Source organism: Carassius auratus, chromosome 44 (genome assembly GCF_003368295.1).
Source record: "Carassius auratus strain Wakin chromosome 44, ASM336829v1, whole genome shotgun sequence".
In the NCBI taxonomy this organism is placed as follows: Eukaryota; Metazoa; Chordata; class Actinopteri; order Cypriniformes; family Cyprinidae; genus Carassius; species Carassius auratus.
The window spans coordinates 1,479,100-1,505,860 of NC_039286.1; the positions used below are offsets into that span (position 1 = coordinate 1,479,100).

Genomic DNA, 26,761 nt, shown 5'->3' on the forward strand with positions numbered 1-26,761 from the left:
TAGATAAACTTGCATCACCTGGTCAGCGAAAGTTCGTTGCAATGCGCAATAACACAGACAGCGGTTTGAGTGGGTTCAGTCAGAGTCCTGAGAGCGAACAAGTCTTCTGTAGGAAGAGGACGTGACCTGGATGACAAGAAAACCTGCAGGACAGCAGTGTTGGCCCCTCTGTCTTGTGATTGATGGTGTTGATGTTCTAAATTGGCCTCAGATACGCCAAGTACACGAATCATAATAGCAGGGTTTTAGATTAGTTCTCTAGATAGCAGGAAGAGGGGGAGGTGGAACGTTCCAAGAACACTACAATGCATTGGATCCCGAATGTCAGCTGGAGGCTTGCGAAAGCACATTGCTAGCAAAGGATGTGAATAGTGATTCTAATGTGGAGAAGTATTTCAGGGGTCAGACTGCATCATTACTGCCGAATGGAGGTCAAAGCCACACACTTGTCCTCAAAGGCGAGACGCTGCATCTGGGCTGAACAAAAAAGACCTCTCAGCTTACTAATTGTTTGGGGAGCCTCTTTAAGACCATATTTATAAGTGTTCTTTGATCACTAAGATCGTCTGGGATTTTGCAGCATTATGGCAATTTTTTTTATGTTGATTACCGGCAAGTATGAAATATATATTTTCAGTGGTAGGTCTTAGTGCTGATAAGTGCATGTTAAAGGAATACTTCACCAAAAAGTCAAAATTTGCTGAAAATGTGGTCACCCTCAGGTCATCCGTGATGCAGATGAGTTTGTTTCTTTATCGGAACACATTTGGAGAAATTGAGCATTACAAGACTTGTTCACCAAAGGATCCTCTGCAGTGAATGGGTGCCGTCAAAATGAGTTCAAACAGTTGGTAAAAACATCACAATAATCCACAGGTAATCAACAAGACTCCAGTCTATCTATTAACAGCTTGGGACGTGCACTCAAAAAAATATTTAACCCCAAAAGTTAAAACTTATTTAATTCAATTAGATGTCAATTTTCCATCCAATGTAATCACATAAATCCAACGCAAAAGTTAATATTTGTTTAAGCTTCACCTTTTCATGTTCAGTTAACGTATATGAATTAAATACATTTTATGAAAACTGATGAACTGTGATTTAAGCTTGTATAATACATAAACTTTACTCATTTTCAATAACTTATTGTTACTTGCTTTATATAAGCACCTTACATTTTCTTAATTCTATTGAATAAATGGACAAAACATGTTACATTTTCAAACCTTTATTGTTGTAATTGAAAGTGACAAAAGTGAAGTGACATTCAGCCAAGTATGGTGACCCATACTCAGAATTTGTGCTCTGCATTTAACCCATCCGAAGTGCACACACACAGAGCAGTGAACACACACACACACACACACTGTGAGCACACACACACACACACACACACACTGTGAACACACACTCGGAGCAGTGGGCAGCCATTTATGCTGCGGTACCCGGGGTGGCAGTTGGGGGTTTGATGCCTTGCTCAAGGGCACCTAAGTCGTGGTATTGAAGGTGGAGAGAGCACTGTACATGCACTCCCCCCACCCACAATTCCTGCAGGCCCGGGACTCGAACTCACAACTTTTCGATTGCCAGTTCAACTCGAACCATTGGGCCGCAACTTCCCTATTTTTATAATTTTAGCTAACTTGGCAGGTCCTCAACCCAACCACAAGCTCCACACTTCACCACAACGGTAACTCGCACAAAATACACCAATATAAAGTCTTTTAAAATGCCCATATAATAGAGCATTAGACATGAAAAAGTCTCCTTATTATCACATTTTACTAAAAACTGCATAAAATAACACTTTATTTCAACATTTTCTCTCCCCATATCCAGTCCTGTGCAAAGCATGATGGGAAGTGTAAAACTTATTTTGAGGTACTTGATTGAAACATGTTCTTTCAAAATGAAAACTTTATGTTAAACCAACGAGTCACAGTTTTAAGTCAGTTTAACATGACACAATCATGTTGAACTGAAAAATAGCCAAAATGGCATTAATTCAACATGAATTGTTCAGGTAAAGTGAACAAATGTAAAAAATCATTTTTTTGAGTGTGAGAAGCTGTGAGTTTGTAATAAACAAATCCATCATTAAGGCTTTTCAACTTGTCACTTCTGGTCATAATCCATAGTGATACTTTCTCCGTAGAAAAAAGTACATCCCCTGTTGTGCTCTTGCACTAAAATCTGTGGTTTAGATGTATTTTTAATGGTTTGATGTTAAAAACATCTCAGTGATGGATTGTTATTATTATTTTTTTTATCAAACACACAGATTTTCACTTCCCAAGATGGTAATTGATGGACTGCAGTTGTGTGGATTACTTATGATGTTTTTAACAGCTCTTTGGACTCTCATTCTGACGGCACCCATTCACTGAAGAGGATCCACTGGTGAACAAGTGATGTAGTGCCAAATTGCTCCAAATCTCTTTCCATGAAGAAATAAACTCTTGGACCTGAGGTTGAGAAAACTGTCAGCAATTTAACATTTTTGAGTGAACTATTCCTTTAAGAGATCTTGTATTTTATTTTTATAGTATTAGATTGAATACACACACTCACCTCTGAATGGCTTTGAATAACTGAAATTTCAAATCCCATATTGTGATAGAAAATGAAGGGGACAAATGTGTGTGAGAGAGGGAGGGAGTAAAATAGAAAGCAATTAATTTGAAAAATGTAATGCCCACCTCATATTTGTGGGCCATTACCAGGATGATCGGTTTGGGAGACAGAAATGACCACTTGTACTGTAGTATGCAGGTATTTCATGGGCTTTCAACACTGTTGAAGAGACTATAAAGAGTTTGAAATGATTAAACTTAGTTTTGACCCTGCAGTTAAATGCCTGTGCTTGTCTATTACGGCCAACTCACCATCGAGAATAATGGGCATTTTTCAGAAGGGCCAGGAAGTCAAACCATACACTACACGAAAAGCAGCATTAAGAGGCTGGAGATCTGTGTAATTAAATAAAACCCAACTGTTTTAGTGTGTACTTTAGAATGAAACCCAGGAATATGTCATTTTAAATACGCTATGGGGCTACACCAGTGTCCTAACGTTTGACATGCACTAAAAAGGGCTGTGTAATGCTGACGTTTAATAGCTTGTTCAAAACACACTGACAAGAACCTCTGTGCTCCTGCACTGTGCGGCCATGACAGCCATAACATTGTGGTGCTTCATTTGATACAACACAAAACAGTGTCCCTTTAGTCATGAAACACTGCTTAATGCCTGTATTTAATGTAACAAGCATATTGTTTTATTTTGTCAATAGGTTAACAGGTCAGTGTCATATAAAAATGTCCAAGACATAGAAATCAACCACAAAGAAATGGCTACTTTTTAGATTCATTTGTGCCAATACTGTTTTTAAGAAAAAATCTATTTCATGACTAAATTGTGGTGTCAATCCATCAATAAATTTTAATACATGTGAGTGAGTGTACAATCATTATTTTAAAAAATGTAATATTTTTAAAGGACATTGGATGAAATTTTGTCTTTTGTATATTTATATATTTTTTGTATTTATTTAGGTTTCTGCTATGTCTACCAGCTTAGGAAAACTGAAAAGAAAACATGCAGCCAGTTTGTTATAAACTGTCAGATAAAAAAAAAAAAAAAAAAAGTATCATCCAGTGGCCTGTTTCAATTTGGTGTTGGTTTTGACTCAACTCGCTAGTTATTTGAATATGATCGCCTCTTGCCACCACTTTTTCCCTGAAGCGGCTAACGAACAATGAAGGATCCTGGCATGCAACATGCTCTGTGTTCGGATGTACTGGCTCACAGGTATCCTTACACAGAATCCCGGTTTCAGATGAAACCAAAGCAAAATGGCTTTATTTTATATATGAAGGGAATGTCCCAGAAATAATGGGCAAAAACTTGCTTGTGTGTGCAAAACATTTTTTGCCATACTGCTTTTCAAACCTCGGCCAATACAAAGGTGGAATCACATTGAAATTGCATTTAGAGGATGGATATATATATATATATATATAATTTTTTTTTTAATTGTTTCTTTTGGTTATTGTTAGCTAATGCCAACTTCTGAGGTAGTTGATTGTACTAGGAGTGTCAAGCATTTATAGGCCTACATGAAGTAGAAGCTTACGATACAAGTGTGCTAATGTTAGTTTTTTATAGGAATTTGTGAAAGCAACAGTCAACAGTATGGTTGGTGTACAGTTGTGCTAACGTTATTCGTTTGATAGTTTTGGTCTGAAAGATGATTTTGCTGTCATCAGCACTCTAAATTAATGTAAGACGTGAAACCTAGCATTTGTTAAAGAGGGTGAACAATGTAAAAAAAATTTATATATATATATATATATATATATATATATATATATAAAAACTTGAATCACAGGGCGTGTGAATGGCATTTTTCAGAACAACATGGAATTGAAGGGGAAAAAAAGTGCATCATGTCATTGACCTATATGAGAAATGAACAATTAGAAGAAGAAAAAAAGACTAGTTTCTTAATAGGTCTTTGTGTTTACAAGTTTTTCTATTAATTATCTTTATTAGCACTTGTAAATGGTTGGTGTGCTTGTTTTTTTTTTTAATAGATGACTGTTCGGCCTCCTCTGTCTGGAGTGTTGGCGTGCTGATGTCTCTCTAGCCTCGGGCACATTAGATTGGCATCCGTTGAGCACCCTCATTGTTTACAACCCGCCAATCCCCCGTCTTCACTTCCTGTTTACCCCTCCTACAGAAAAAGAGAGATAGCAAAAATCACAGGCTGCATGATCTCCACATGCGCTGAGATCCGGACACCTCTGACCCTGGCTCTATTTAGTCTAGGCATGTGTGCACGTGTGCAATTTTCACCCTGCTGTCCTAGACAAGACTGCCCCTTCAGAGTCTTGGATAATTGTGATCAGTCTTTCCTCTGGTTGCACTACGGGCAGTCCCTTCCAGCACTGAGAGTGAAAGAGAGCGCAACTCGTGCACATGTGGAGAGTCCATGTCTGAACCCTGACCCCCCACACAAATGAACGAGTACAGCCACAGACAGACACACATTCATACATAAATGCAGACATGTATAGAAATGACATATGTATTACAGGTTATAGCATACAGCGTTATTATATGGCAGGAAAAGGGGTGTACATTTTCAAGGTCTCCAGTTCTGTAGATGTTTTTGGAGATTTTTCTATTAATGCCTTTTTAATATTTTGTGTGAATTGTACAATTTTGTGTTTTCAGTAAAAAAAAAAAACTAAAGAGACCTCTGGTTATGTCATTGCTCTTGGTCAACTGACAAAACTCAGTCCACGAGTGTGGATGTGAGAACAGCATGGATCAATTTCTGTTCTTGTTAAAATGTGTCCCTAAATGCCACCAGTAGTTACGGCAGAGGACCACATACGTTGTGTCTAATCCATTCCATGATTTATCAGCACATGCAGCCTATTAATGTTCTCTGTGGAGAACGCTGCAGAGACGCCCAGACTCTGGCTTTTCTGGTGGTTGGAGCAGATCTGTTTAGGATTATAGCAGTAGTGGTGTGGGAGACAAGGAATAGTCCAAAATCTGAGCAATGGTACAGAAACCCCAAACAGCTGTCTGCAGGATTTGTTGACATTTCTCTGCTTTGCATATTCACTGCTTGTTCAAGCTGGGTGACATTATACGCTTCATGATGTTTGCTGCTGTTCGGTATTTGGCTTTTAGTCTAGTTTCATCAATGAAAGTCCATGTGTTTTTAACACTGCGAATATCTATCTATCTATCTATCTGCACGACAAGACAAAAACATTAAAACCCATTACAAACCAGCCATTTGTTGCATCCAGTCGGGGCATAATTACTGATTACAATGACGCATTGTGTTGCACCAGATGGATGGATGGAAAGAAAGACAGATTAATCTGTCTGTCTTAGATAGGTGGACAGATATATAGATAGATTGTGACTTATGAATTCGAGAGAGAGAGGGAGAGTAGACATATGAAGACCTATAAAATCTGCCTTCTAAGCAAAACAACGGATGTCTGATACCCAAGCAGGAAATGTCGGGTGTTTTGAATGTATTGTCCTTTCATGCAAGTAAGAGTAGTGCAGGCATCATGAAAGAGAGACATGAAAGAATGAAAGAGAGTCAAACGTCCCCTATCTGATGTCATTTTCAGATCTTGGGCTTCTCAAACTAAGAGAGGTCAAGAGTGAGCTGACGTCTGCTCTCTGATGCCTCTCATATTCACCTTGTGTCCCCCTCGCAACTCCCCCCCCCTCCCCCCCACCCCGCCTCTTCCTCTGTCACCTGCCTGCTTTGTCATCCCATCCCTGTGCTTCGCTCCCATGGCACTTCTCTCTTTTTTTTCTCCTGTTCACTCTGACAGCTTCTTTTCATCCATTGTCTTCCATCATGCCTTCAGCTCCAGCGCTCTCACTGCTCCGACATGGCAGGCATATTCACATTCAGTCAGCACCAATCATTACTTTTTTCTCCCGTTTAAAAAAGCAAAAATCAAATACTGAAAAGATTTATTGAGGTACATTTTGTGGTTCGGGTGTTAGTGTGGTAACAGTTACACTGCATTTCCAAGAAAGATGCAATAGCAACTGCATTTTGTGTTAAGATTTTCTAAAGAAAAATTCTTGGTTCTATTCAACATAGAAAAGAGACTTCCAATATCAAACCTGAATCAAACGAGTTTCGACAAGATTTTAGAGGCCAGTATGTTTTCTGAAGTTACGTCCACTTTGACCACAATTTGCAGGGACAAAGTGTATGAAAGTCATTCCGTTTAAATAAAAGTTGGTGATTTGAGGTGAGCGGGACGATGCGATGTGGGTGTGCCCGACACCACAATAAAGTTCAACTTTATGCAAATGAAAGCAGAGTTCAAGTTTAAGCAAATAAGCAGTGACATGATGCAGCAACTACTGATTGTTGGGAAGACTGTGACGCTCATGTGGTCCACCTACTGTCAGATATTGTGGTCGAGCAATGATGGAGGAGTAAATAATTTCTCTATTCTGTATGACTTGTTTCTGCCCACATACATAGGCATACAAAAAAGTGATGCATGGAAAAATACATTTCAAATTTGCAGTAGAATTGAGCTGCAGTGCAGTTAATGGTCAGACTTTCAGTAACTATTTCTAGTAGTGCAGCACCATGTTCCCAGGTCTACCGATGGTGACAAATTGGCAGTTAAAGAAACCGTTGCAAAACTCTTGGTTATCGTCACAAAACCTGTGTGTATTTCCTAACAAAACATTTGTTTTTGCTTGCAAAATCCTTTCATTTCCCCCAAGAAACTTGTCATTCACTCTAGTGGTCAACCGATATTGTTTTTTTTTTTTAAGTCGATGCCGATATCTTGGAAAGCAGGGGGCCGATAGCGGATATAAAGCCGATATATATATACATCGTTTGATAATAGATTAAAAAATATAAATGTAAAATAAACATACTTTAGATGACAAAGTAAATAAATATTTCATAAAAATATAATTATAAAGGAAGTAAACACTGTAATTAACAGGACACAAAGTATTCTGGGAAGTCTGTGTGCATTGGGAATCATATAAGCCAGGGTAGCACATGACATGAATATGACAGTGGGCAAATGCATAAAGCACAGCATAATTTGAAATTAAGAGTTTAAAAAGTTTAATTAACTTTCTGTTACTAATAATATAAAAGCAATCGTTATAATACTTTTCTATGCATTAATTCCTTTGTTTGTTTAGTCTGATTATTATACAGACTTCTATCCATATTAGACCAAACTGTTAACAACGACAGTAAACAAGAGGGAGAATGTGACCTGTGTGGGCTCAGGCGCAGCCTTTCGCAGCGCTGTTAAAATAAATGTCCCGCCTCGAACACATTGGCCAAGCAGAAAAACGTATCGCCAAATATCGGCAGATATATCGGCCTTGGTGATATATGGGTCGACCACTAATTCTCTCACAACAAACTCAAACATTTTGTAAGTGAATGCACAATTTTTTCAGGGAATTCAGAATATTTGAAAGAGATCACAAAAGCATCTCATATTTTTTTCTATCACGATATCCTTGTAGAGGCTCTTATAGATGTATGGTAGACAATTTACATTAACTTCTGCAATAGTGTCCCATGTTTTATGATCCGCGTCCTGCCACATTTCGGGATGCAGTCATGCACGTGTTGCATAGTTGGAAGCTTGCCTTCTTGCACAGAGTATAGATTGGGCCTAAAGGCTTGATTATGTTGCCCTGTGAAGGCCACCTTAAAACCAGATCCTCCATGCTAACTCATTGCCTGTTTCCTCACTACACGGCAGGGGCCAATTGTTAATGTTAATGGATCAGCTCAACGCTGCTCTGGTCCTGTTGACGGATGCCCTGTCAGGGCTCACATGTGAGATTAGTTTCCCGCCACAGGTGGCTCTGTCTTGTGTCCTTCACTGTGCTGTAGCGGAGCGAACCCTCTCTCTCGTGCCTCAGGCCAGGCTTCTCTAAAACACCTCTGTGGTGGAATCAGCTCAGCCCTTAATGCAGATTCAGTGTGCTTAAATACACCCCAAACCTGTACTTGTCTAACACACACTCTCCCCTCCCTTCTTGTGTTCTCACAGTCATGTTATTTTTGGCTCTCTTCGGGATGTATGTCATCAGGGAGAGCGTGCAGCACACGGTTAATTAGTCTACCTCAAAGCAGGAATAAAGCGCAAGATATTTATTAGTGCTCTTCTAGTGCTGCTTGTCACGAACACGTGTTGAGCCTCTGCAACAAACTGTGTGAAAGCAAGTCAGCGGCAGAACCAACAGTGGGGCCTTAAAATGTCAGCGCTCTGATTCATGGCCAGAAGTGTTCACACAAAAGAGTTTTCCTCCTCCATCATGTGTTGTATTTATTTATTTGATATAATCAAGAGGACAGAGTGGTGTTTGTCCCTTGGTGTTTGCCATTCAGCCAGTCTCTAAAAGGAAACGCGCTGCACTTAGAGCGTTCACTAATGTGTGATAATTTATTAGGCTATTTTAGATGCTTATGCAAGTGTCAGGTTGTTTGATTTTCAGCTGAGAGCCAATAAATCCCAATCTCACGGTGCTCTAAAGCTCCCGTTTATGCATTAGATTGACAAAAGGAGCTCACTACCCCATATATTTTTTTTCTTATAACCTGCATGCATATTTTTGAAGTATATGAGTTAACACAAAATCAGTGACAAATAAGATATCTATAAAAAAAGGAAAAAATCATTTAACAATTTAGTTTAAGATTTTAGTGCTATGCTCTTAGAAATGAACCATTTGTATTAATTGTTTTTTTTAACCATACACCATTTAAAAAAAAAAAGTAAGTTCATATTTTTCCTACCCATTGAATACATGTGAGTGTGCATTTCTGAATTATTACTTTCAATGTTTTGAACCAAAACATATTTCAGGTTTATTTAAGTCCGTTTTTAAGACTTGTTAGAATAAATGAATGGACCTAGACAAAAATGAGCATCACATCACAGACCTTAATACCAAGCTACAACTTGCACATACTCCACACTCTCTGTCTCCTTCTGTCCACTGTTTCCATCCTCCAGGTCATCCTTCTTGTTCGTCTCATCCTGGACACACGCTGCAGCCAGGCTGAAGGGTTTGGGCATGTGATAGACATAAGCACTAGGAGAGAAGTTCAGATCATTATGCTTAAGTCCTTTACAATGCTCATTAACAGCTTTCTACCACACAGTCCTGGCAGGAGCTCCTGGCTCAGACTTTAACCCTGACAGCCCCTCTACCTGACATGCACAGTCAGCCCCTGTTTAGGGGGTTTATCCTTTTTCACAGTCTAACTGCTAGCTTAAACCAAGGTCAAAGAAGCGATATTAATATATGTTCACCTGGGATCATATACATTGATGGCGGTGCATGTTCCAGTACTGATGTCAGACTTACCTGCCACTACTGTTATTTTCATAAGGCCATTTATGACCCACTAGAATAAACACACTACCACTGAGAAGTCTTTAAACAATTTGTCACTGAACCGTTTCCAGGCAAAGTCTTGATTTAATGCATCATGTTGAGTCCCAATTCATGGCAAGTTTCTAGACAGCTGATAGAACTGTCATTTGGCATATCGGGCTAGCGCTGTATGATTTAGTCTTTTTAAATAATTTTATGCCTTGCAAACCTAAACATTTGGTTTTCTGTGACATGTTTTCAATTTCTGCTTGTCTACTAGGTAAAAAAAACAAAGCTTGTATCAATCTGGTTTTGTAGAATGCATTGAAGCATTGATTAGAATGGATAAAAAATGTATAAGATTGGATACAAATTTAAAAAAAAGTAAAAAAATATTGTGTGTGTGTGCTCTTGTTTTTGTGACATATCAGGACACAACTCTGTATAATGACATGGGTATGACACAGGTATTACAAGGAGAGGGTGACTTATGAGGACATTACCCATGTCCCCATTTTTCAAAACGCTTCTAAACCATACAAAACTAGTTTTTTGAGAAAGTAAAAATGCACAAAGTTTCCTGTGAGGGTTAGGGTTAGGTGTAGGGTTGGTGAAGTGTGATAGAATATGCAGTTTGTACAGTATAAAAACTGTATAAAAATTGTGTGTGTGTGTGTGTGTGTGTGTGTAACCCTGGACCACAAAAAAAAAAGTCTTAAGTCGCTGGGGTATATTTTTAGCAATTGCCAAAAAAAAAAACAATGTGTGTCAAAATTATAGATTTTAATTTTATGCCCAAAATCATTAGGATATTAAGTATAGATCAGGTTCCATGAAGATTTTTGTAAATTTCCTGCCGTAAATATGTCAAAACATAATTTTTGATTAGTAATATACATGGCTAATAATTCATTTGGACAATTTTAAAGGTGATTTTCTCAGTATTTAGATTTTTCGGCACCCTCAGATTCCATATTTTCAAATAGTTGTATCTCGACCAAATATTATTCAATACTACTAAACCATAGATCAATGGAAAGCTTATTTATTCCTTTTGAAAAATTGACACTTAAGACTGGTCCTGGGTCACGTATGTTTATTTATTATGTATATGAAGATATTTGATTATTAATTATTCATCAGCTATATAATCAATCAATTTAAAATGTAGAATTATGTATTTGTTTTCTATTTGTACATTTGTTTTCTGTTTCCCAACTATACAGTGGGGGCCAACTGTTAATGTTAATGGTAACAAAAACATATTGTTGAGCCCTGTTAATTGTTCTTTTGCAGGCACTTCTGTATATAGAAAGGATGCCTTGCGTTCATTGTTTCCTGGCATGTGCACTGTCACAGAGTTGAGCTATGTACTTTCTTTTTTAACAAGCTCACATGCAAGCTTTTGAAGGTTACCTAACCATATATAATCTTAAACATGAATAGTTTTGTATACATGTCTTTTTAGCAGTTTTAGTGGTACTAAAGTAAACTACACTGTCTGTCTACTGAGTTAAATGCGCAGAGCAGTGCTCCAAGCTGTCTGTCATTGCAGAGAGATGTCATCACGGTAACAGCTTGATCGGTGTATTAAAATGAATGACTTTCTCTACTTTATGAGCCAGTGTATAATGTACCTCAGCTCATTTTTAACTCGCCACTTTAATTCTCCCACCTAAAGCAGTTTTAATTCAGCACGAGGACTTTGGGGATAGCTGTATAGCTCAGTGGAGACATTAGAGTGCTGGAAAAAAAATAATTCTTCTTAAGTGCTTTGCTGTGTTGGTCACCAAGCTTAAAAGATATCCATAAAACCCAATTCCCAGTAGGGTCTAAAATATGATTCATGAAACCTTACTTATTAGCGTGTCTCACTTTTAAAATGAATTAGCACAGTTCTCACTTTCTCAGAGCTGCAGTTGCTTAATATGTACAAAAAGGTGACTGTAGCGGTTTCCAGACATATGGAGCTTTGTTTGACCAAGGCATAATTTCTACCAAACCAGTAATCACAGGCTCCAATGGAAGTGTTTGATAGCTGTTTTGTTGATGTATACAAAAAAATACCCAGTGTTGCTTTTTCTCGTTGTTGTCATCGTCGTTTAAAGGTCAGTGACTATTACAAAGCGTAGCGTGTTAACGGCCGCCGCCTTTTTGTAGTTGCAAGACAGTGACTACAGTCTGTATGGTCTTAATACAAGCCTAGTGTTGCTTAATGACAGTTTCTGATGATCTATAATTGCAGTGGCAAATATAAATGGAAGTAGAAAATTGCTGTGTCTGTTTCTCGGTATTGTACAATTCATTTGGGTAATTGGTTTGATATGCAACAGCCGGATTGTTTGTAAAATTAGACCAAAACACCTGGACCTTTATTTTGTAGGTGAAGGAAATTAATCCCTCCAGTCTTTTGTTGATTCATATCAAAAGTGAAACCGGGCATGCTCGCAAAGCATTTACCCCGCACAGAAGGATTGTAAATGTTTTATTAAAATGCCCGAACTGAAAAATCGCAAAGGAGCACCAGTTTGTTTTGGCGTGTGTGGTTTGTTCCATTCTCCTGTGGCTGCAGACTACTGGTCTACTGCCGGTCCTTTATAGACTGAATCTCTCACTGCGAGGAAGGGGGAAAAAACACTTTGTATTATAACTGTATGAGGGAAAAAAACGTTGGCAGCGGTTTTTATACAGCACACTTTGTAAAAAAGAGAGACGGTCCTGACCACAAGTCATAAACCATACTTTATTTAAACTGGCGCTCACCCATTATTTGTTCATAGGTCTTTCTGTCTCACAGAAATAATGTTCCAGCGCTTTACGTTTGGGGGCGTGGCATGAGGACTTGGATAAACTGTTGCCAGGGTTTGTTGCCATGACATTCCATTATGTGATCCCACGTCGCCTTGATCAAATCGTAGATGTGAATATTCCAAAATATGATTGCGAATGATGATATACCCTTGGGTCTTTCTTATCTTTTGAATTTGCGTCAGCATAAATTTTCATTCATACTTGAGAAATGACAGAATTCGTAGTTTAAGAACTGAAATATTTAATTTAGGCTTTAAAATACAACACATTAGCACATTCACATTCTAAAAATACAAGGTGAGATGCTTCTGCGCCTACATTACCAGCACGAAGGAAGACCTGGCAACAGCTGCCATTAGTAACGCCGTTGATCTCCACCTCTTTGGCTTCTCATGCCGAGATGACAAGTCCATCACGTCTTGCTCTGAAAGCTCTCCAATGCCAAGCGCTGCCCCGAACGACCCTCTCCTGACAGCTTCCTCATTACCTTTTAATGTATTCATGCATATTCCTCCTCGCTGGTAAGGCCATCTTGTAATGAGAGGAAACAGCGAGCCGCTCCGTGCCTTGGATCAAACAATCCGACCCTGTATTTCGATTAGCAAAATAACTTCTGATGCATGTAGAAGGCAGGTTCTCCAGGGTAGTCGCGGCTGAATTTCCTGCAGTATGACAGAGAGAATATTGCCGTGTCAGTGGGACACCTCAGTGACTCTGGGAGACGCTATCATTATGTGTGTTGGCAATCACGAGAGCTGAATTTTGTGGCGGAAAATGAGGGAGGCCATGTCAGCCTCACTAGCATGTTGTGAGTGGCCTGAAATGCATCTGCTATGAGAGTCTCATTCTGTTTACCGCAGCGGGGGGCGAACACGAGAGCCCGGGCATCTCAGGCACGATGTGCAGCACGGTAAAACGAACTAAATACATGCATTATAAGTTTGGCGCTTTTCGGGAAATATCAAAGAAGCTCATTTCAATATAAATAGAACAGAGGGAGGATATCTTTACATCTACTTTGACTGTCATTTTCCAAGCCGTAAAATACCTAGAGGCCTTTCTGTAGCCTCGCTCGTGTGTCAATGCTAATTTTCCCTTGTTGCCAGGGGTAACACATTGGGGGAGCCTTGATTTTCTTCCTCTGGTCATCGAGCTTGCGTCGAGCTTGCTCAGTGTTTGAAATATCTCTCAATGTTGGGCAATCAAAAATAGGAGAACATCTCAAATCAGGCTTAGAATCAACAATGATGTACAGTATTCATTCTCACTGATAAAAAGTATCCCGCTGTGTCTTTCTTGAGAGGTAATTTCTCAGAGTGCCTGTATTGTGTGCATGAACCTGTTATGGCTACGGCGGAGATACTTACACAAATTCACGCCACAAGCAAATCAGTCTCTAAGATTTGATAGACTGTGTAAGAACTCAGGAGGGCGTAATACAACTTGCCATACAGCCGTACAACTAGTCAGACAGCCACTTTCAAGTATCAAATATTTCAAGCTGTCAGCCCGTCTTGGTTGGGAAACGAAGATGCATACAGCGGTTTCGTAGTCTGCAAATGCCCCCTCTCAGTCTCTATGCCCCACTCTCTGACTGACACATTGTGCTAGATAACTGTCAGTGCTGCATGTGGTTACCTCCTCAGCTGTTCAAGGGTTACTGCAGCTCAGGATTCCAATGCCTCACTTTCACACATTCTCATGTGTCCTTTCTCTTGCAATCTCTGTGTTTCTTAGGATATGGGCCCAAAAACATTTTTTTAGGGGATCTTTGCTTACATAAGCATTGTCAATGATGATTTTTCCTTTTCTAATGACTTAATGCAATTGTTGTACGCAAATATCATTGTTTTGGATGGGAAACTTGGGGATTTGTGATTGCAGCTGCACAATACAAATGCATGTAATTATATATTTTAAATTCTAGAGAAGAGATTGCAGAGCTGATGACAAACATGGTGGGGGTCCAACAGTCTGAGAACATTTTTAATTGCAAATTATATTTTCAGCATAAAGGAAGTTTTAACTCTTGAATAATAGTGTTATAGCTGGTCCAGAAATGTTAAATATTTGTCAATTTTTCCTCATAACCAGGTGTTATTTTAGTTTCATTGAGAAATTACTCAGAGTTTTTCTTAATATTTTGAATTTGTTTCTATTTCTGCATTTTCTGATTTGTATTTAAAGTTTCGTTAGTTTTAGTGTTTTATGTGTATTTTTATTTTAATTTATATTTTTATTGCAGTTAATGTCTTGTTTATTAAACTGAACTGAAAATGTGGAGGTTTTAGTTTGTTTTAGTTTTAGTTAACTGTAATAACCCTGCTTGTATCTTTTTAAACATTCGAATCTGCTTATTTCTATAAGATCTAATTTTATTATTTATTTTTATAGCTCTTATTTTTTTATTTGGTCTAATACTTCAGGAACCCACTTTGTAGATGATGATGTAATTTCTATTTATTTTTTTTTGTTTGAAAAACTTTAAGACCGAGTGTCATAATTTTTGCTGAATATAATTTTCAGCAGCTGCAGTAATTAGCATTATCTCTCAGCTTTGATCTTTTATTATTAATGACATAAATGGTGATACAATTCTACTACAAATTACTTGGTATAAGTACTAACTTTGTGCAGATTCGACATAATTTTAACATACAACTTAATGAATGCAAGAACGTAAAGCGTGACCGAGGAGAGAGGGCAGAGCGAACGAGGAAAGATGAAAAATAACAGGGAGTTTAGTGCCGAATCCTTTTAGTAGACCACTGACACATGAATGAGGGGAGAGTGAGAGAAAGAGAGAAAAAGTAGACAGCCAATTTAGGAGTAATGCAACTAAAAACAGACAAGTGTAATTTCATCCATCTGGACAGATGTGTAAAAGCGCTCCTCAGAACATTCCCCTTGATTCCCCCTGATTGATCTTCCCCTGGACTGAAACACCTATTATTAGCCACGAGCCTAATAGCACCAGGATGGCTTGCTGCTCTCCCAGAGGCCAATTCTCTGGTCATATCTCACTCACTGCAGCTGTAGAAGCCGAACATGGGTGACTGAGAGAGACGACAGAATGTGTGGATGAGGTCTTTCATATTCAGTCAAAATTATTCTAAAGCTCACTCTGTCAAACAACACAATAACATTGTTTCGTCCAGGTTTCCATTATTTGGGAAGAGCATTTTTACACCCACCTGAAAAGATGCATTTTTTTTTTGTGCGGTTGAAACAAAAGAGTGGCTTGTGTGCCATCAAATCCACACAGATATTTTAATATAATATGTCTTAGTTTAAAGCAAAAATTTTACTCTGAAAGAAATGTTTATTGAAGGCCACAGCTGTGAAGCATCAAACAATATGGGTTTTGCGTGAATATTCAAGAGACTCCACAAACACTCGCCTTCTGCCTACGTTGGTCTGCTGGCTTTCGGAAATGAAGGAAAGCAGTTGAGGCAAGCATGGGATCTTGTGATTGACGGTTCACCACCCCTGCCATGCCATTTAAACCGCCACATGTCCCGAGTCTGGTGTGATCGGATCCATTTTGACCCAGATCCAAACACGAACAACGTTCCCACTGTCCTTCATCTTTGCTGCTCTATATGGAGATGATTTACCGCACTATTTGTACACTTGTGTATTTAATGTTACTGCACAAAAGGCCTATAGATTAATAGTTTGGTTAATGCTTAGAAAGTTAGAAAGCTGTCACTGGGGCGGTACCTTTTCAAACGGTACGTGTTTGTACCTAAAGGGTACCATTTTGGTACCTTAAAGGTACATATTAGTACTTAAAGTGTACATATTAGAACCTAATAGGAACTAAAGTGTACCTTTTGAAAATGTACCTCCTCAGCGATAGCTTTTTTATCTTTATTTCTGAGAGTGTATGATAATATATGCAGCATTTAACTTTAAATAAATACTGTCTTCCATTAACCTTACAGCCATTAATCCATCATTACTATGCAAAAACAGCCAAAAACCCTTAGACTAATGTTTTTGTGCCATACACTCATTTTTACTTGCACACACCGAGTAGTGTCTGATAAAATATACATGAGTCCTCCCTTATGACTTGATGGATAATAAACTTGCTTGCTGCTTCATACTTAAAATGTAATTCTCTGCAAGTTTTTCAGTAATCTGCCACCTTTAAATACTAATAACTAAATTAACCAACTTGTGTTTTTAAGCATGAATTTTGGGCGGCAAGCCATTCTTTGGCTTTACAGCTACATTGGTGTTACTGTGCAGTCTTTACAGCTCCCGCAGAACTTTTTTTGTGCGTGAATTTCAAATGTTCTTCGTCACCTAGAATGTGGGAGATTGTAGTTTCAGCTAGTCTTTGTATTTGTGATTATTAAGCCATAAGCAGGAGCTTGAGAAACACACACAGCCTCTGCAGACTGGTGGTTTTCACGGGAACCATGGCAGGAGAATGAATGTGGTAGACACAAGGCGGTTCTCCAGGTGTGACTTTTTTTTTTTCTCTCTGCTGATTTTACGCCTCATCAAACTCACTGTTCTTGAGTTTCAGGCAAACAATTATTAGCCGTGCTTCATTGTTTGTGCCACTTCCTCACCTGACCTCAGGAAATTCAGATCATGGAAACTTCTCCTTAAATCACACGCAATATCATCCCACCAAATGCTACAGTATTATTTGAATAAACTTAATATTACCTTTAAAATAATATTATTTGTTGCTTTTTGTGTCGACACTGTAATATTCACAGCTGTATCCAAAAAAAAATTTACTAAATAAAACAAAAATCTAAATATCATAAATATCATAAATAAATATTAAGCACGATTGGTTGTATGGATACATGATTAACACACAAAGAAACCGTAAACATGGTCCCTCGAATTAGATTAGCTGGACCAGCTTCAATCAAAGATCAAAATCTATCAGAGCCAGCTAATAGCAATGATTATAAATAATGGCTATGGGTGGATAAATAGCTCAGGCAAATGCACTCGAGATATAGGCTCTCCAATTCCGTTCAGACAATGCGGGCACGAATTCAAGGCAAATACATACTGTATAACTGGAGAAATATTTTACATGCATTAGTTCACGACATTGAGCAGACACCGTCGAGGCAAACCACCTGCCCATGCAAAGATTCATATGCAAAATATTATCCTTCCAAAGGCCACGTGATCTCCTTATCACGTAAATATTAATATAGCCATTGATTTCACCCGCTTTTTAAGATCGAAGAGAAATCAGTGGATCTGCCGTGAATGTGAATAAAGAAATGAATGTACGATGTTCTGATAAATTTCTCAGGCACTTCATTTTAATTCTAACATTTCGGGATTATTTTGTAAAGCAACAGCATGCATCAGTTGTTAACCACAGTTAAGCTGTATTTCTATAGGCTATCACCAACAAGAGTATCAGTATCATGATAATCAGAATCAGAAAAATACCAAATTAGAATTTTATGTTATTCTTTCTCTCTCTCACACACACGCACACACACACACACACACACACACACACACACACATTTATAAAATAGGCTATTAGTCTATCATATTCTATATTTCGTTGTTTATTGTATTTATTTATTTATTTTTGTACTGTCACAATGGAAAACTGTAAATGATAACTGCCATGCCGATCTCCTGCTTATAATATTTACGAGTTTTCCAGTTTTTGCGAGCGATGACAACTGATTATATGGTTGTCTTGTAGCTGGTCTTGTAAACTTGGCTGTTTTCACCTGTGTATGGACAAGGTGTGTAGGTTATTCGTGTATCTTGAACAAGATCCGTCTTCCGCGCGCTTGTTTACCAAACGCGCATGTCGTGGTCGGCCACTGCGCGCCCAAATAACATTAAAGCATGTGTCTGTCATGACACGTAAACCCACTATTCGTTGAGTGTGTTTTCAAACTGTCATAACAAGTAATATTCTGACAAACTACTTCCAGAGACTTTTATGGATTACAAGTTGAGAAATATAATCAATGCGAGGCGAATGACAAGCTACTTGTTAAAATGATGAAAAATAATAGGCCTAATAATTTCTTATTCATTTATTTATTTTATTATTGTGCGAATATGATGAATGTACAAATATTTCAGTTGACCTTCAATATTTCTTAACACTTAAAATAGTGCTATTGTAAACAGTAATAACAAATATTGCACTGAAATGCAAACAGAAACAAATTATACTCACTTTGTTTTACATTAAGAATGTATTGAAAATGAGTAATCATCTCCGGTGCACATCAGGAGCCCATTTTATTTGCAAGTGTTGAATTCAAAGCCTCAGAAAAGCAGCTACCGAAAATGTACTAAATGAAAGGGGGCTCGGCGCAAGGAAGAAAGTGCATCTTTGTTTGCCCCTCTTTGTTTACCGTTGGATTTTTTTCATTTTACTAATTCATTTCAATGGCTTTCAAACTGGAAAATGGAAATGTTGCTCTTGCCCTCTATTTCAGCAGCCGCGTCCTGGCAACAGAGCAATTTTCTATCATCAGGGATAAACGGCATCGAACAGTACATTCGGATAAAAAAGCCTGTGATTGCTGGCCTTCCTGTCTGTCATCTCTCTAGAAAATCCTCTCCCCCAGACCTGAGCCGTGTGCTGTCAGAGCTAATAATGTCTTCTATTAAGTCGAAAAAGAACCCCGAGAAATCCCACTGTTCTCAATTGTGCAACATTCTCAAAAGATAAAAGATATTTCAGCCGAGCCTCCTTCATTTCGATGAACTGAAAATTAATGCTCATAAGAGGCGACGTGCGCTTCTGTTTTGCCTGTAATTTTGCATTGAACATTTAAGTATCCTGACTGTGTACTACACAGTCCTATTTTCTTATCTAATATCCAGAGAGAAACAAACTTCTTTGTGGCACATTGGGATGAAAAATCCAATGCAGTATGCCATATAATGCACAGAGGCGCAAAGCTAATGCTATCTGGGACATAAGGCCTCGCTCGTCATAAGATGTGGCCATCAAAAATGGACCGTTATGTTATGATCTTTAGGCAGTGGTCACCAAACCACCAAACCGTGACCACTTTTAGTGTAAGGTTACCTTAATCAACACAGCAGTCAATCAGGAGTGGCTCTCAGCAAGAGGATGATGCGAGAATTAACAGCTCAAAAAACACAATACGCCTTATATTTAATAGCCTCTTGCTTTAGGCTATTCATATACAGTTCTTGTATTTTTTTATTAATTAAATGTTTGCCCTTTATCAATCTAAATGTATAATCGAATTGATGGCTATATTTAACAGGTAGCCGATTTGGCCTACATATTTTTGTCTCTTTTTTGTTCGTCTTTATTTTTCTAACACCGGCTTCCAATCATCCGAATAAGTTTACCGACTTCGTTAAATATTTAGAGAAAAGTCCTGAAATAAAAGACATGATTTAATATGAGCCTTAATGGCGGGGAGGGGTCTGGTGGTATTTGGTCTATACTCTCTTGATTTCTATTGTAGTGATCTCGCGCAGAATACCGACAACCGCGCGTGCTCTCCGTCTGTTTTCGCCATGCCTCGCCACTTCCTCTGCTCAGCAGTCATGGAAATCCGTCGACGCCTGCGAGTCTGTGTACAGCTGTTGGGTTTGAGTTCGGGAGAGAGCAGACCCGTTCAGCCGCCTCTGCTGGACTGACAAGTCTCTCCATCCGAGCCGGTCAAATAAGCCTATGTCTGTTCGGACGGACGACAACGAGATCTTGCGCGCTTCCGGAATGAAGAAGATTCCATTTCAAACTTTTGTGTTAAAGCTCAGATAAGGCTGGATGGATGCACTCGAGCGCCGGCGTGTCCACACAGATCCTCTCTCTTTCTCTTTCTTTTTAGCAGATTTGTAATATGATGCTTATGGGTTAAATGCATGCTTTGGTATTATTATTTTCTCAACCACAACAACAATAATAATACTAATGCAACAAAGTTAACAATCACTTTAAAAAGTCACTTTTTTTAAAAACATATTTAAAAAATTACATTTAAAATTTTGCTATAGGCCTAAGAGTTCGATTTCGCATTTATAATACAGAAATTAAACATTTTAAATTAAAATATATTATTGTGCAGGTTTTGTGTCCAGCTAAATATTGTTGCGTAAATTTTAAGTTGTAGCAAAACGGTTAAGGTGTTCTCAAACTCAAATATTTTCACTATTTTCTTTTATATTTTCATTTTTCTATTTCTGCGCAATTTTACATTTTCCTGCTTACATAGCTGGAATGCAATTTCTTTCCTACACAACGCCCTTTACCATAGTGCAGGAGCACGTAAATAAATCCTTACGAGTTTTAATTGATATAAGCAGACTTTGTACAATAGGCTATATACGCGGAAACATTCTATTGCAGAATTTTGTCCATTTGCAGTTTAAAAGATCAGTCCCTGGCTAATAGAGCCTTTCTAGATTCCTCAGTTGTCAAAGATAAACTGTCAACGCAGGTAAAGGGAGCCATTTTAAAGGTACCAAACCATGAAGTCTCGATCAATTAAGCACTTAAAATACTTGCAACAAAGCATAATTGCAAGATTTGTTTGTACCATGCCAAGGATATATGTCTCTGCTTTCGCTCTCACATGCTTGACAAACATTTTCACACTGGTCATACAACAGCAATATTTAATCAAATTCCTGATGACAACCGTTAAATCATTTGACAGTTGCATTTAAGCAAATTATGTCAGATATTTAGAATGTTCAGAAGAAACAAAAACATGCACATGCGAGTAAATATTAAATTGTTCAAACGAATGATCTAATGTTCCACGTTTCCTCTTACCTGGCACAATTCCTTTTGAACTCTAAATATATGATATCTTGACTAAAAGAAGAAATCCAGAAGCTTTCAGAGCGACCAGCTGCCTTTCTGTCTCTCCCAAGTTCAGTCCAGCATGGAAAATGGTTATCTACGCCGCTTGTGCGTTCTTAAATCCGGCAAAGTAAATAACATCCCTGGTAATAATAGCAAGGTACGAAGTTCTTATTACAGAAAGGGAGAAAATTGAAACTAAATGCTGCATTTAGGGCTACAATTTTTGATAAGAGGATAATTGAGGCGACACTGGTGTATAATTAGCGGATAATTTATGCTATATCCACTTTTAATCCACCTCCCAAATAAACAAGGTCCATAATCATTACAGACGAATTGTTCTTAATTTTATAGCGCCAGTCTGAATACAGTGCAACGGATAATCACAGAAGATTGGGATATAACTGATTGCGACCATAATTGCCTTTTCATTACCCTTTAAAGTAAATTTATTGCATATCATGAGGAAACTCGTTGTCTATAAAATAAAAATTGAGTGAGATGAGAATGAAGAAAGCTTTGCATGCCGTAGGGTATATTTACATCGTGGTTTATAATGTGATCGCCATTTGCCAAGCCACAAACTGTACTCGTAATTTGCATATATTTTCATCTGTGACTGGCTCGTGATTACTACGAGGAAAGGCTGTCACTAACCCGGGCCTTTTCAGTGACTACCATATCTGGCGCGTTTAGTAGTTACGTGAATCCTCTCTGAAGACGTTTAAACCTACGCTTTTTCTATTTTGATATCGCGCATTTTCACCTAATGTATATTTTCTATAGCTAGCTACTGTAAATCACTGTGTCGTTTTATTTGTGTTGTGTTATTATTTTACTATTGTAGATTCTGCTGTTTTGTAAATGCATTTAGAGATTAAGGTTCATATAAAAGTCACTTTGTAGTTGCACACAAGTCAATAAAGTCGCTGTCGAAAATATTCTGTTCTACCTAAATGAGTTCGATTCATGCAGTACAAGCGCGGTTTATAGCGTTATTTGGCACCTCAGTCGCAGTTGCGAACAGCGCGATTAATTACTTCGATGGCAGCGCGCGACATCTGAGTGGGAATTTAGTGAATATCCGAGGGATATCCCAGCATTATTTTTCTCCACATGGTTATGTCTACGGTGGGAGCTGTTAAGGTAGGTTAACTCGCTGTGAAGTCTCAGCTAAAGCAGAGAACTGATGACGTTAGGTTGAATGACCAATCGGAAGGCGCTGCCCTTTGAAGACAAACCATTTTACTTGTAGTGGCTGCATCAAGTCTGGAAGCAAGGACTCAAATTTAACAGAATCCACCTTAAAATCTCTGCCTTTACTCAAGCCCACCTTCCACCATACTGCGTGAGAATTACAGGACAAAAAAAAGGATACATTTTTGAGATAATAACGCAATATCTCCTAACCAAGGAGAGAAAGAAACGAACACAACGAAAGGACTCATTTGGACTTCAGAGATAGTGCTCTCAAAGCAGAAAATTTGATGATGACCATGACTGCGATGGCTGACGGTCTGGAGGCTCAAGACTCGTCAAAATCTGCTTTCATGGAGTTTGGACAGCAATCGCACTCACAACAGAGCTCCCCTTCGATGGCCGCCAGCCATTATCCGCTCCACTGTCTCCATTCCGGATCTCATCATCATCATCAGCACGACAGCTCTCCGTACTCCGGCTCGAACTCCTATAACAGGTCGCTACCTTACTCCTATGTAAGCCATCCCCACCACAGTCCATACCTGCCGTCCTACCACAGTAACGCCAGCGGAACACAGACCAGGTTAGACGCCACAGGTAAGCGTATTTACATGCGTAAACATACAAATCCGTTTTCATTTCTAACCTAATCGAGGAAAGCTGTGCTTCGATTAAATGTAACATGGACAAGCATTTTAAGTTCTTTGTTAAAAGACCTTACCGTTCTTTTTTTGTTGTTGTATCCTAGTTTTGCCCGTCCTATGTCAGCGATAACGGTGTTCTACTCCTAAAATTATTTATTGCGTTCCGCCAGTGATTCTACCCACCATTGCAAAGTATAATTAGCATCTAATTGTCTCCGTCTCGACATGTCACTACATGCAATTTCCTAAATATGACAGACAATGTAATTATGCTATAGAGTGCTTGAAAGAACATTTACAGACTATTTGTGTTTTTTCAACAACAAAAAAAAAATCGGCTTAAAAATTCTATACAGACTTATACATATTTATGTGCGGGAATCATTCCACAATATTCACCCTTTTCAGAACAGCAGAAAACGACAGTGATTGAAAATGGAGAAATACGTTTCAACGGAAAAGGCAAAAAGATCAGAAAACCGAGGACGATTTATTCCAGTTTGCAGCTCCAGGCACTAAATCACCGTTTCCAGCAGACTCAGTACCTGGCGCTACCAGAGCGCGCGGAGCTGGCTGCCTCTCTCGGGCTCACACAGACACAGGTGAGATGTGGCCTCATTTGCATTATCAGTGATCTGTGCTTTTCATTAATTTTATGTATTATATCTGATTGTTGTTATTAGTGATGTTGGAATAATGGTATTTTGGAAGTAGATAATAGGCCTACATTTCTTTTCCCCTGACAAAAATAAAATATCACGTTACACTAAATTAGATCCCACCTTCACTTAACAATTTAGCAACCTATTTTTTTTTTCCAGGTAAAGATATGGTTTCAAAACAAAAGGTCCAAGTTCAAGAAGTTGTTGAAACAAGGCGGTAACCCTCATGAGTGTGACCCTTTGCCCGGCTCCATCGCCCTGTCCCCGCGCTCTCCAGCCATTCCTCCTATCTGGGACGTCTCAGCCTCCTCTAAAGGAGTAAACATGTCTGCTAACAGCTACATGCCCGGTTACTCACACTGGTACTCGTCGCCTCATCAGGACGCCATGCAGAGATAAACAACTAGCCCTTTTTTAGGCCAGAGGCCTTGTTGTTGACATCCTGTCTTCGCCCAGTTTACATGCGCTAGGACGCACAGTGTCATCGGTTTAACATCCTTAATAGAGACATGTTGTAGCCTATTAAGGGGACTATTTCTTTTGAAGAATGAAGACATCTGATGTGGCGAAGGTCGACAATGGAACTAACTGTCAGTAGCATCATAAACGGATTTATTAAAAATCTGTTCTTACGTTTGACTGTAATCAAACACACTCATCGCAAACGTGAAATTGGAACAGGAAGCGAAACGTTGTCATATCTCACGCGCTTGAGTCGCATTTGAAAACGAACTCAAACCTCTTGCATAAGATGTTTCTGGTCATGCAAATATCTGATTGTAAATATATTGTCCGATTTTAGTTGTCAAAAACTTTTTATGTTTTGTCATAAATGGAGTAAACATGACTTCAAGCTACGTGTTGTGCCTTTTTTTTTCTTTTAGAGACAATATGAAACAGGCTTTTTAGAATCAGTTATGAATTTGAATATTTGAATAATCTGCACTGAATAAATAATGTCTTTATAAAACATATAAAAGTAGGACATATACACAACGTGCACAGTAAAATGTAAATAATTGTCACCAGATTATTAAATTTTTCTCGTGCTGGAAAGCTATCTGAAGCAATAACAAAATAGCTTACCCGAGTTGGTGGTTTCTCAAAGTGTTTTTCCCACCGAATAGAGCTGCATCTTGTCCATCTTGTCTATCTCTAGCTCAATTATTAAGGTATTGACAAAATGTGTTCCCCCTTTCTCTCTGCCTTGATCTGCTAGACGCTGAATGCCTTTCGCCACAGGATCGATCCTGAACAAAGCATCCAGCTGCAGTCTCGTTCAATATGAAGGAGATATTTGGGACAATTTATGGGTTTTATCCAAGAGAGAGTTTTTTTTTTCATTCTCATAAATGCAGACATAATTAGGGTAATTTTTGATGTAGCCCGCTGATTACAGCGTTTTTACCGTCAAAGATAATTACCTGTAATTTTCTACCACTTTTAATACTAAAAGGCATCTTTATTTGGATTTGAAGTGGCAAAGACGAAACAAAAGATGAAATTATTCGGTTATTCATGTACAAATTGCCGAGGAGAGCGAACGATTGGGATATTATCTAAAATTACAATGTTGAATAGGGAGACGAGAAGCCCCTGCAGCTGTCAGATCGTGGATGCCCCAGCCGCAGAGAATGGTGCTTGATTTTCTAAAAAGGTTCCCTCATCAACGGATTGGGATGGCTCATTTAAATGCTTGCTCTGTCTATAGGAACATCACATTATGCTGAAATAGGAACACAGTTTTACACAAGTAATGTATTTTAAAATATACCATGAGATTTTTGCAACCTAAAATACTACAGTTGAATTTTATTTTGGTTCAGTCAAAACTGATTACGCATAATCATAAAAACAAAATGTGTTCTTGAGAGTTAAGGCCTCTACACATAGAGGGGCCCTGACAGACACGGACAGACATACACTGCAACCTAAGAATTATGAGAAAGCACTGGTATACAAGAATAGCTATGTTTGTACATATGTTAAAGAGATATATGTTAATTATTGCCAATAAAAATCATGACCGGTTTACGATTTACGGTTTACGCGTTCGTTGGTCACACGTTTTCCTAAAATAGCATGGCTTTCCCAACAAATCGAACTGCAGATCATTGCAATGCCCACCAATCATCGACACTCAGATCAGCCAACAACAAAACAGCATGGTAATAAAACACTTACCTTCGATAAATTTATTGTTTGGCATAGATCAGAATCTCTGGTTTCAATGTTTCAATGGAGATACCGTTGTGAACGCGGACGCTCCTGTGTACAGCTTGGGTTGAGTAAGCAAATCCAGGTGTGGAAGTGTTTGCACACCCCGACACCTCTTATATATTGCCTGCAAAATTAGCCGTTATTACTGTCACTGTTTAGTGATGGTGAGCTAGGGAAAAAACCTTCTGCAATCAAGAACCAGGCGCATCTTTGCAAATTATAGATAATTGTAAATGTCCAGATTATGATAATGGAGCTAATCCTGGTGGAAGTATAATTATTGTTGAGTGTTACAGTTGAGGGTGTCCAGTAAAGCTAACTGTCATTATGTATACACGGTTTGCAGTGAATTCGTAGAGTGGAAAATATTCAGTTGGAATTTATCAAGGCTCTCGATATAATGGCATGGGATGTAGCGTGTTTGTGTACGTGAAATAGAAAGAGAGGCAAAGTTAAAGTTGATG

The 26,761-nt window shown here is 38.5% G+C and overlaps 1 protein-coding gene and 1 long non-coding RNA gene across 2 annotated transcripts; one reads left to right on the plus strand and one right to left on the minus strand.

The window, feature by feature from the left end:
* Nucleotides 1-4,531: 4,531 nt before the first annotated feature.
* Nucleotides 4,532-25,427, minus strand: LOC113062061 (uncharacterized). Its single transcript, XR_003278501.1, has 3 exons — nt 25,164-25,427; nt 9,532-9,654; nt 4,532-4,738 (listed from the first exon to the last, which is right to left on the minus strand). It is a non-coding gene; the product is annotated as an uncharacterized LOC113062061 (long non-coding RNA).
* Nucleotides 18,241-24,943, plus strand: dlx6a (distal-less homeobox 6a). Its single transcript, XM_026231595.1, has 3 exons — nt 18,241-23,368; nt 23,824-24,017; nt 24,237-24,943. Exons 1-3 carry the CDS (start codon nt 23,059-23,061, stop codon nt 24,474-24,476), a joined length of 744 nt encoding a protein of 247 aa, XP_026087380.1. The 5' UTR covers nt 18,241-23,058; the 3' UTR covers nt 24,477-24,943.
* Nucleotides 25,428-26,761: the final 1,334 nt, after the last annotated feature.